General features: G+C 37.2%; 4 protein-coding genes across 5 annotated transcripts; 3 read left to right on the top strand and 1 right to left on the bottom strand.

Annotated features, from left to right (window-relative positions):
• Nucleotides 1-838: 838 nt before the first annotated feature.
• Nucleotides 839-4,471, top strand: LOC117787824 (phosphatidylserine synthase 1). Its single transcript, XM_034626443.1, has 6 exons — nt 839-1,577; nt 2,810-3,068; nt 3,126-3,691; nt 3,759-3,969; nt 4,025-4,100; nt 4,394-4,471. The coding sequence occupies exons 1-6, from the start codon at nt 1,237-1,239 to the stop codon at nt 4,429-4,431; spliced, it is 1,491 nt and encodes a 496-aa protein (XP_034482334.1). The 5' UTR covers nt 839-1,236; the 3' UTR covers nt 4,432-4,471.
• Nucleotides 4,472-4,661: 190 nt separating this feature from the next.
• LOC117787823 (vesicle transport protein SFT2A) lies at nt 4,662-5,709 on the bottom strand. The gene is made up of 4 exons (XM_034626442.1): nt 5,566-5,709; nt 5,191-5,360; nt 4,996-5,113; nt 4,662-4,907 (listed from the first exon to the last, which is right to left on the bottom strand). Exons 1-4 carry the CDS (start codon nt 5,635-5,637, stop codon nt 4,776-4,778), a joined length of 492 nt encoding a protein of 163 aa, XP_034482333.1. The 5' UTR covers nt 5,638-5,709; the 3' UTR covers nt 4,662-4,775.
• A 1,193-nt stretch (nt 5,710-6,902) lies between these two features.
• On the top strand, nt 6,903-8,093 carry LOC117788892 (transcription termination factor 3, mitochondrial). The gene is made up of 2 exons (XM_034627827.1): nt 6,903-7,734; nt 7,795-8,093. The coding sequence occupies exons 1-2, from the start codon at nt 6,933-6,935 to the stop codon at nt 8,070-8,072; spliced, it is 1,080 nt and encodes a 359-aa protein (XP_034483718.1). The 5' UTR covers nt 6,903-6,932; the 3' UTR covers nt 8,073-8,093.
• Nucleotides 8,094-8,279: 186 nt separating this feature from the next.
• Nucleotides 8,280-11,731, top strand: LOC117788893 (BCL2/adenovirus E1B 19 kDa protein-interacting protein 3). 2 transcript variants are annotated; one of them, XM_034627828.1, is made up of 5 exons: nt 8,280-8,870; nt 10,849-11,120; nt 11,199-11,275; nt 11,336-11,506; nt 11,570-11,731. In XM_034627828.1, the coding sequence occupies exons 1-5, from the start codon at nt 8,831-8,833 to the stop codon at nt 11,619-11,621; spliced, it is 612 nt and encodes a 203-aa protein (XP_034483719.1). In that variant the 5' UTR covers nt 8,280-8,830; the 3' UTR covers nt 11,622-11,731. The 2 variants fall into 2 exon arrangements, with proteins under 2 accessions (XP_034483719.1, XP_034483720.1); XM_034627829.1 differs by lacking the exon at nt 8,280-8,870 and adding an exon at nt 10,051-10,081.
• Nucleotides 11,732-11,874: the final 143 nt, after the last annotated feature.

Below are 11,874 nucleotides of genomic sequence, written 5' to 3'. Positions count from 1 at the left end.
ATCTTCATGTACTACTTGGGAGTGGGGGGTACTCTACTTTGATGTGCTGGTGGAAATTGCCTGTGCCATTTGCCAGATTGCCGCGAAGCCGGTGCTGTGATGGACAATAAACGCATTCCACGATTACACGGTCGCCCTTCCGCCTTTTGATTTTAAATATACCTCCATTCAAAATGTAAGGGATCTTTTTTGTTTCGTCGGCCATATCAAGAAATGTCGAATTGTTATAAATTGTTAAAATTTTTTCCGAAATCGTTTCTGTTCTGTTCAAAAAGCACCGTTAGTTTTCCCGGCGTGGCGTCTTTTAAATCGGGACTGCCACCCTACAGAAATTTTCCGATCTGGCAGCTTGTTTTAATTGGGGTGGCAGCTCGATCGGGCCATATTGATTTCGTCTATCGATAGCTATCGTCTACCTACCGATAGCTGTTTACTGTTAATTTGAAATTTTTTATTTTAGTTCATGCAATAATTTTGAAATTAGCTAAAATTTTGATGAAAATTTAAAATTCGAAATTCGAAAGAAAATATATCTAAATATGAATGAAGGTTTGAAACTCGTCAACCAAAGGTAAGAGAAGTTAGAAATTAGATTCTAAAAAAAAAAAAAAAAAAATCTTAAAGTCGAGAAAATTCAGCAAAAATTTAAAAAATTCTAGCTTCAAAAATAAGAAAATTTCCAATTTAGTCAAATTTTCGAAGTTGCCATGGAATTTTTATTTTATTAAATTAGAACAAGTTGCCAGATCATGAAATTTCTGTAGCCCCAATTAGTACATGCTGCCAGATCGGAAAATTCTGTAGGGTGGCAACCTTCATACTATGTAGTTGCTGGCCCCCCATAACAAATCGTAGTATGTAGTTGCTGGCCGGCAAGTGCGTGTCAGATTAGCAGGTTTCTTTTGCTTTCTCACTCTCTCTCTCAAAAGCGCCGTGCAGCATGCTGATTAACTAACAACAAACACACTCAAAATTATCAAATAAAACATTAATCAATTGAATAAACCAATAGATTAGTGCAATAATCGCAACTGCCGGAAAGCTGAGCGTCGACAAAATCACGTCTTGGAGAGCGGAGCATCCCATTAATTGTGGAACGAATGTTGCGCAACCCGTTGCTCTACCCGCGTGCTAACCCAATAATAACACAATCACCACTATCACGCCATCAACGACACTGATAATACTACTAAGAAAACACAACAACAGTAGCCAGTAGCAACAATAATAATAACTATGAAGAAACGTTCCAATTCCCGCGGCACACCAACTGCCGGCGATGGAGAGAAGGAGCGCACAAGTTCCAGTGGAGACCAGAGCATAGCATCTGCTAAGTACAAATCCGGTGCGTCCAGTGCACCAACAACACCAACAAAACGCAGTGGCAACAACAAAAACGGCAACAGCAACAATGGCAACGGCAATGGCAACAAACGTAAAGAGGAAATTGCACAGACCTTTGTTATTGTTAATGAACGGCCGGTGGATGACATTTCCTTGGATTTTTTCTATAAGCCTCATACCATCACCCTTCTGGCCGTCTCCGTGCTGGCGGTCATGTATACCGCATTTGTCAGGTAAGCCAAGAAAAAGAAACAGTCGGAGATTTGTGGCGCCAAACGACGCTTCGATATCGATCTTTCTATTTGTGGGCCACAATGGGTTAACATTAACTTGGCCAACAAGCAACGTCCAAAAAAAAAGTGAAACAATTGTTGCGCTTTCCTCGACATGTGCCAGTCAACCTTGGTTGACTTTTTAAGCATTTGCGAAATTAAGAAAAGAAAAAGTGTCATGATTAGGAGCTAGAGATGGAAGCGTGTCACGACAATTTAGATAACTTATAGATAATGAAAGCTTTGCTGACATCTCTCACAAATTAACAAGATAGAAAGCTTGAGAAGAACTCGTGACACGGCAAATTAATAGAATCTATTGTGTTAAGATTTGAAAATCAACAAAAAAATGATTTATTTTACAAGTTACAAGCTTTCCGATATCTCTATAGAATAAATTAGATTATAACTTAGAGATGTGTGTGTCTCACGACACGACCAGAAGACGAAATTGAAAAAGAAAAAAATTTAATAAAGTTACTAAAATTGTTGATATACAATGTATTTTAAATCATTCCAAATTGATATATATAATTTTATTCATCCCAAATCCTTGCGTTATAAAAAGAAGCTAGGTAAAAACTAATTCACCATTGAACTTAATCAATATACAAATATTTTAGTCAACTACCTCTACTTTAGGTTTTTTAGAGTTGAGTGCGTGTCACGAATAACAATAATATGTATACATTTTGAAAGATATAGCTTACAGGGATATTCCAGTCGTAGTTAAGTATTTAAATCAATTTAAATTCGGAAATAATTGCTGTCACTTGGAATTTGGCTTTAAAAACAACAATCGTCGAAACAAGCTCATACTATCGACGTGTCGTGACATCTCGTGTCACGACCCGAAACAGAAGATATCTCGTTATCTCTAAGATAGAGGTAGAGCGCGTGTTGTGCGTTGCCAAATGTGTCGACGGAGGCATTGAGGCGCCTCCTCATGGTCCCCAAACAAAATCTCGTTTTGTTTCATTTTATCAAGTACACAACACGCATAATCGTTTCGATTTCGATTTCGTTGAAAGGTCACTAAACCCGTACACAAGCTGTACCAAAGTCCAAATCAGATTACACTTTAAGCAAATGGAAAATCATACAAAACCGACAATAACAACATTACCTTCAATTACAATAAACAAAACACGAATATTGATTGAATTGTCTACGCAATATTATTACACTTACAGGAACGAAGCGAACTTAGATGACAACCTTTGGGCGGGACTTTTATGCATTGTATTCTTCTTTCTGATCGTTTCGGTAATTGCATTTCCAAATGGACCATTTACACGACCACATCCGGCCGTTTGGCGCATCCTCTTTGGCTGTTCCGTATTGTATCTGCTCATGCTGCAGTTTCTCATGTTCCAAAATTATTCAACCATACGAAATATATTCTATTGGATCGATCCAAAGTTGAAAAACTTTCACATAGACATGGAGAAGGTAATTATAAACGATAATACGTAATGCAAACTCAATTAAAGATCTCTATTTTCGTAGGAATACGGTGTAAATTGCTCGGATGTTAGTTGGGAACGTGTTAAGGGTCATTTGGATGTCTTTGCCTGGGGACACTTTTTGGGCTGGGCCTTTAAGGCCATACTCATTCGTCACATGGGCATTTTGTGGGCTATATCTGTGATGTGGGAAATAACGGAGATAACCTTTGCCCACCTGTTGCCCAATTTTATTGAATGCTGGTGGGATGCTCTCATTCTTGATGTGATCATCTGCAATGGCCTTGGCATCTGGATGGGCCTCAAGATCTGTAAAATACTCGAAATGCGCGAATACAAATGGGCTAGCATTAAGGATATATCAACGACAACGGGCAAAATCAAACGTGCCATGCTACAGTTTACACCAGAAAGTTGGTCAGCTATACGTTGGCTCGATCCCAAGTCAACGGCCATGAGATTTGCCGCTGTTATACAGTTGGTGATATTCTGGCAGGTCACCGAACTGAATACGTTCTTCTTGAAGCACATTTTCGAGATGCCTCCCAGTCATTTTATTGTTATTGGACGTTTAGTATTCATTGGACTGTTTGTTGCGCCTTCCGTTAGGTAAGTTACTAAATGCCATAAATTAAATAATTTGTTTAATTATTAATGTAACTTGCGTTTGTTACAGGCAATATTACGTATACGTCACCGACACGCGCTGCAAACGCGTCGGCACCCAATGTTGGGTTTACGGCGCTATTATGGTCTCCGAGGCCATTCTTTGCATCAAGAATGGCAAGGAGTTGTTTGAGCGCACGCAAGCCATCAACATTGTGATCTGGCTGACCGTGCAGGTGCTAATATCGGTGTCATTTGTCTACGTTGCCGTTCTGTGGCAGGTAAGTAAATGATTATTAAATATATATCTAACACTAATTGAATTATCACTTGCAGCAGCGTCAACTGAAAAAGGGGTCCACAACGCCCACAAAACGACAAGGAGACAGCGCTGTGAACTCACCAACTAAAGGTACAATAAGCATATTTTAAAATAAGTTTTAAATCAGAGCTGTCGCTCTTTAGTCTGTTATTACCTTATGCATTTGCTTCTCTGGTCTTATTCTCTATCTCCAATCATTTCACACTTAATTTGAATGATTTTCTTTCACTCTCTCTGGAATTGCATACAACGTGTTAAGCACATTTGCCACGAAGTAAATCAATAGAAGGTCCTATCACAGCGCACTACGACATTAAAATCAAAATTGTTTAACTTATCATTTTTTAAACATTTGTTTTTGTTTTTTTTTTTGGTTTTTCTAGGTAATTTGTCGCCGCCTAAAGAGAAGAAAATCAAATGAGGCCATTTTATCAAACCAAAAAGAAAACAACACCAAACTAAACTAGATGAAAAGAAAATAAATAAAAGGCAAATTCTATTTAAATGTGAAATGTACATACAATTTATGAAAACTGTACTGATTAAATTAAATTTATATTGTGTATGTATAAATGATATTAAACCAACGAAAACTTGTTTATAAGCTGATTGTCTAAGACCTAATTCTAGATTAATACAATTTCCTTTTTGTTTTGTTTTGCAAATGTAAGAAAAATTAACAACTACATAAGCAAATCATCAATAATACATATTAGATAGATAATTACAAAAATTTAGATTTATGAAATGTTGTTGTTGCTAAAACTACACTTCAAAGCATGCGGAGACTGTGTTCCTAACCGCATCTCGTGCATAGGGTATATAGGATAGCGAATACCAGGTCATGGCCAGGGATTGTATGATAATGAATATAAGCGTGAGTCCAGCTTTTTTCAACTAAAAATAAACACAGAAATATAAATATATGTATATAAAAATAAAAAGGAAAAACAAATATGATATGAATAAATAATAAATATTATACCACAATGGCTGATACGAATGTCATGACAATTGAAACAATAACAATGCTAGTCGCAATCAGACGAGTTTCCGCAAACATTTTCTTGATCTGCTTAAAGGGTCCCATGAGAAAGCACGTGCTGTAATATAGATACATATGTACAAATAAACATATAAACAATTAGCCGGCACATGTTAAATTCTGTTGTCAACTCACCTGGCCATGGATACCAAATTTCCTATTGTATAGAAAACGGCAAAGACAACGATGCCGCTATGTAGAAACAGCGCTATGGAGCCCAAAAATGATAACAATATTCCCAAGACAAAACATATGCAGAAGGCCTTAATGCGAGTGCTCCAGCTAAGCGTTGACATATCATTAATCTGTGGTTTATAAACAAACAACAAAACAAATGACCGTTGATAAGCGTTGAGTCACCGAAAACGTCGTGTGATCAGGGAGGGGGAGAATAAGGCAATTGCAAGCCAGCATTTTCAATAAGAAAGCCAAACGACTAGTGCTCACTTCGTATTAAATATGATGTGATTAATATGTTAATAAGTCATAAATGGATTCATATGGTTTCACCTGAGTAATGATGCTGCTCTCTTCCTCTGGCGTCGGCTCATCGCCACTTAACACACGTCGCAGCTTGTCCATAGCTCCAGATTATCCAATGCACGTTCTATATAAAAAGCTGCTAATAATACAAATGTTTTTCTATTTTATTTAGTTTGTTTTACGAAACAGATTAAATTTGAGAGCTAGAGGTGGAAAAGAAGTCAATTTTAATATCGATATTGCTAAAATTTCCCTTATTACAAATTTCCCTTACATCGGGACACACGAAAAACATATCGATAGCTAGAAAATTTAAATTTTAGTTAATGCAAATTTTAAAATGCAATAACTTTGAAATTAATTAACATTTTGATGAAAATTTAAAATACGAAATTAAAAAAATATATATATAAATTTTAATGAAGGTTTAAAACTCGTCAACCTTAGGGTAAGAGAAGTTAAAAACTAAATTCTAAAAAAAATATCAAAAAATCGAGAAAATTCCAACAAAAACTCTGCAAAAATTTAAAAAATTCTAGCTTCAAAAATAAGAAAAATTTCAATTTAGTCAAATTTTTAAAATTGCAACTGAAATTTTTATTTGATTAAATTAGAACAAGCTGCCAGATCGGGAATTCTGTAGGGTGGCAGCCCCAAATAGAACAAGTTGCCAGGTCGGAAAATTTCTGTACATTTTGAACAGAACGTACAGAACGATTTCGGAAAAATGTTGACAATTGAGAACAATTCGACTTTTCTTGAGATGGCCGACGAAACCAAAAAGATCCCTTACATTTTGAATGGGGGTATATTTAAAATCAAAAAGAGAAAGATGTGTTTAATTTTGATAATGCTGCCATGACAGAATGGCAAGATGGGTTCCGCTTAATGCAAGAGGGCAACGAAAAAAACCTAGTTGTCAAGTGGTCCAAATTTTGCTTCAACAAATATGAAAAAACTATTTGTTTCAGCAAATTGTTTCGTAATCCCATAAGCCATGGATTACCCATCATCTCTAATAGGCGATCCTTCCTTGAATCGAAATTCTGACAACTGTTGCTAACTTAGCTATTATATAGTTGATTTTGGCTACTTTCAGAACTCATTTCAGCGAAACGATTTCAAAAAAGTCGCACGATTTAAATTTAAAAACTTAAACATAAAATATCAATAAAAGCAACTTATGATAAATCAATGAAATCAATCTTAGGGAGAGTTAAAAATTTAATTCTAAAAATATATTTAAAAAATTCGTAAAAAAAATTATGCTAAAAATTTTTTAAATTCTTCTGTAAAATATGAAAAAAATATATGAAAAGTGAACTAGATCAGATTTCTAGGTCTGGCGACGTTAGAATAAATTGCCCGGTGGCAACGCTGCTCATCTGTCAGTCATGTTTTGCTCATGGATGGTACGTAATATTAGTAAAATTCACAATTCCACGCAAATTACAACGAAATGCTATTCAATTGGCGAACAACTACGACATTTGCGTGCTTTGAGAGGTGTACAAAATGAAATCAACGTGCCAGCGTCTGTGGAACCAGCACAGCCTGCTAAGTCAACAGAACAGAGGCTGTCAGAGAAAAAGAAGAGTCAAAAAGAGATTGCACTCGACTTTGGCAATCGGGAGGCGCAGGTGCCCACCTTTAATCTCGCTGCCCATGTGAACAACTCGTCAGCGCTGCAGCAGCTGCTCAGCCTGGGCGTTGATCTCCATAGCATTGAACGTCGTAAAGGCCTCGGCGACTTTGTGCTGCGATTGGACTTTGAGCAGAATGTGAAGCCATATTTGACGTTCCTAGCGGATCAGGGCATATCGCCAGATGACTTTGGCAAGATGATTACAAAGAATCCGCTGTTATTTAAAGAAGATCTGGATGATTTGCAGACACGGGTCGAGTACCTGAAAAGTAAACGCTTCTCGGATGAGGCACGACAACGCATTTTAACACATAATCCATATTGGCTGATGTTCTCCACACGTCGCATTGATCGACGCTTGGGATACTTTCAAAAGGAATTCTACTTGAGCGGTCACGATCTGCGCCTGCTGGCCACAAAAGAGCCACGCTTAATTACCTACAACATGGAGCATATTCGCAAATCTGTTTTTACACTGCGCGAAGAAATGGGTTTCAGTTCCAAGGAGCTACAATCGTTGATTGTGCGCAAGCCACGTCTGATGATGATACGTAAGTGTAGTAATTTAACAATTTAATATTATAACTACTTATGTTTCATACCTTCCGCAGCACCGGACGACATCATTGAACGTTTCAGCTATGTCCACAATGACATGGGATTGCGTCACAAGCAGATTGTGCAGTGTCCAGAGCTTTTGGCTTCCCGCGAGTTCCGACTTCGTGAACGGCACGAGTTCCTCAAATTGTTGGGTCGTGCACAATACGATCCACAAAAGGATTTATACATTTCTCCTAGCGACGTGGTGCAAGGCAATAACTTTTATTTCGTGCGTAATGTGGCTAAGAGTGATTTGCAAACATTTGACATGTTTTTGAAAACACGTTAAATAAAACATCATTAAATTATTAATTTGTTGCTTTTTATTTAGTTAAAAATAAATAACATTTAAAATGCGCGCGCAAAGAATAACAGTTCTGCAATCGTTGTAGCACATATATGGCAACGCTGTCAACCACTGTTAAGTTTGACAGCCTTCTTCTGTTTCTGTTTCGTTTTTGTTTTTGTTTCTTCATGTCGTACTTTTGTTGTGCTTGTAACAGTCATCTTCGTGTTTTTCAACGAACCGTATGTGTTTTCTGCTGCTTCCAGCAGCTTTAAAAGAACTACGCATTAGGTTTTTTGCAGCGTGCGTAAAAGAAAATTGTGTATTACTACATTTGTACTAAATAAAGGCGCATATTATTAATTAAACTAAACAGCATTGAGCAAACGACAGCTGCTTAACTTTTGTAAAAGCACAACAAATAAAGCCAACGAGTGCAGACGGAACAGGAACTGCAAAAAAGTAAAACGCATATTCTCACGCATACACTAAACCGAAACAGACACACATATAGACCAAACACAAACACTGACAAACGACGGCATATGTGCAATAAAAGGGCCTTTGTGGCAAAAAGTTTAGTCTAATCTACATAAATTTATTCTATTCGTACACCGCAATAACAACAAAACGAGTTATCTTTAGTCGACGTGTTTAGTACAAAACAAAAATAAGAAAGCTATAAAAGAATTTCGACTGCTGTACGAACGGATCGTACCATATAACTAACATAAACAACAACACTCATACAGAAAAACAAAATGTCTACGACACCAAAATCGTCAGAAGATTTGCTGGGTGGTAAGTTTTGCGATCGTACACACTCAAACACACACATACAGCTTGACAATGTGAATGTGAATCTGTTTGTGTGTGTGTGTGAGTTGTGAGTATTTGTCAATAATAATAACAATGCAAGAGAGCTCTGGTGTGACGTGTTGTTATTGTTATTATTGTTTGTGTCTAGTTAAAAATAGATGTTGGTTTTGATTTGTTTGTTGTATGCGGTACTATATATTTCTGTATGTGTGTGTACTTGTAACTGTATCGACATCTCCATTGCACTTGCCCATATACGATTTCAAGGCTCTGCTTTGTTGTTGCCAGTCTTGTTTTGTTTACATACATATTTTTCTCTCTCTTGCGCAGCAGCCGTCAAACCGTTGACAGCAGCAACAAAGACTCGCAAGTAACTTCGCCGCGGACAAAGGCGAATATCAAAATAAAAGAGCAAGGAGAAGTCGCCATTCATACGTGTCCATCAAGTCTTCTTTTTTTTTGCACTTGCACTTTAAATTCGTTATATTTATCTTATTTTGCCTAATTGACGTCAAATGAGCTTATTTGGACTTTACTGTACGAAGTACGTACATATTTAAATGTGTTTGCAAAGTTCATTTAAAGGCAATTGTGGGAGGGCATTTGCCTTAAAGCACTTGTTCTTATTTTGTGTTTTGTTTTTGTTTTTTTCGCATAGTACAGAAATTGCGACTTTAGCCTAGCCGCAATTTGTGTATGACGCTCTTTGAGTTCATTATCAAAAACGTGTATGTATGTTTGTACATAATATATGTATTTATAAATGTGTATGTCTGTTTGATAAAAGCAAGCAAATCTGAGACCATAATACCAATACCTATACGAAGTCAACAAAAGGCGGTTCATTGGGCTGAACGCTTGACAGCCTCGGCTCAGGGTTTAACAGCTGCGCATGATGCACACACACGCATACACAGATGCACAGCTACAAGGAGAAAGATAGAGAGAGAGTGAAAGAGAGCACTTTGCCTACGTGCCGTGAGTCAGCAAGGCAAATTACAGCCTACCCTTATTATTATTGTTGTTTGCAATGTGGTACCTGTCAATGGGTCATCTTTGTTATTGTTTTGAGTTTACCTGTGCAAACATAGACGAGCTACTCCTACCTGTTAAATTTAGTTGACATTTGTGAAATTCCCATCTTGTTCAGTATAGATTTGCTTGTCAGTAAATAAAGATGATTGGTTTGCCACGTGAGTGATATTTTGTTGTGCAGCCTGTGGCGTAATTTATTATATTTGTTAAATAGTTATTAGCGATTATTATTATTGCATTTGTCATGCAATTTTCACGCTCAACTCTGGTTGCCTGTTTAATTAGAAAATGAAATTTGTTGATAACCATAGACAAAACAAAACATGCATTTCAACTACAATATAATGAAACGGAAATTGTGTGGTTTTTTTTTGTGTTTACCTTATCAATGGCGCGCACGCTCCCACAAAGGCAAAACACATGCATAAAGTATAATATACAAAAACAAACAAAACAAAAACAATGGGGGCGTCATTTCGGTTATTCTATCAATGCGCAGCTGTTAAAAGTAACTGCCGATGTAAAAGCCAGATACAGTGTTGCCAATCAACAAGATAAAAAGCTAGAACAGCCGGAAAAAGCCAAAACAAACTGATTTTAAGAAAATGCAGCCAAGTCTGCCGGCAACAAATTTAAATAAAAGAATGTGACATTTGTGTGCTACCTTGCTGCTTTGTCAACACTTTACATATGTATACACATAAATGTATATAAACAGCTGCTACGTTGCAAGCTTTGCATGAAGAACGCGGAACATATTGTGGCATTTTATGTATGCTGTTAAATACATAGCTGTTAAATATCATTGTCGCTGTTAATTGCAGCGCTGTTAAGATTCGAATATTGTTGTTGACGAAACTTTTCTTTACCAACACTATTTTTAAATTTAAAAGCGAATTTAAAATTAATTCTGTGTACTTTACAGAATCTTGGATTGAACTAAGCAATACAGCTGCCATGGCTGGCATTAAGAGTCCCGACAGAATCACTCCGTTGCCTTTCAGCAATGGCGAGGAATATTTGCGACTGTTGCGCGAGGCGCAACGGGAATCAAATCAGTCCAGTCGCGTCGTATCCTTGGCCAGTTCCCGACGTGACACTCCCCGAGACAGTCCTAAGAGTCCACCAAACAGTCCACAATCGGAGCAGTGCCCGGATGATGAGTTGCGGAATGTATATATCAATTATTGGACTAAGGTAAGCATAAAGATAATCTCACTGACCTCGAATTAACCACTTGAACCAATTATATTAATTATATATATGCATAAACAGGCGGGTGATAAACAAAACAACGATAATGGCGATTGGCTGCAAAACTGGAATCGCGGCGTTGAAGAGCAGCCACCAAAGTAAGCAATTAAAATTAAGTACATATCAATATTTATTCATTTGATATCGTTTATTTGCAGAGATTGGAAATTCGAGCGTTCCACTGATGGGGATGAGGATGAGAAGAAGAAGACTACGGGTTATTCCATACGCTTAAAGCGACTGGGCGCCAATTCGTTGTTCTCCCGCGAAATTTTATACTCGCTGCTGGTTACCAATGTTCTATCGCTGCTCCTTGGCGCCGGATTTGGGTAAAGTATAAACGAAATGAAAAAAAAAACTAAAATAAACCGTACTACATTTTCTATTTATAGATTGTGGCTGAGCAAGCGCGGTATACTCCTTACCCGCGTGGTCATTGACTGAAAGACGCCATAAACGATAAACGTTTTCAATAAACAATATGCACATCAATCCATCAATAAATAAGGGGAAATAACAGAACATTAAACGTTCCATATAAAGAGGAGAAGACAGAGAGAAAGAGAAGAGGCGCATTGTCAATAGCCAGCCAGCCAAACGTATTCCAGCTCATCCCATAACAATTTTTAACCTCTCACCAGCCACATACATACAGCAATATATAATATTAATATTATACATAAGCAGCTAAATGCCT

This window comes from Drosophila innubila (assembly GCF_004354385.1).
Source record: "Drosophila innubila isolate TH190305 chromosome 3L unlocalized genomic scaffold, UK_Dinn_1.0 0_D_3L, whole genome shotgun sequence".
NCBI lineage: Eukaryota > Metazoa > Arthropoda > Insecta > Diptera > Drosophilidae > Drosophila > Drosophila innubila.
Note: the sequence above shows the minus strand (reverse complement) of the source record. Positions and strands in the feature narration are given on the sequence as shown.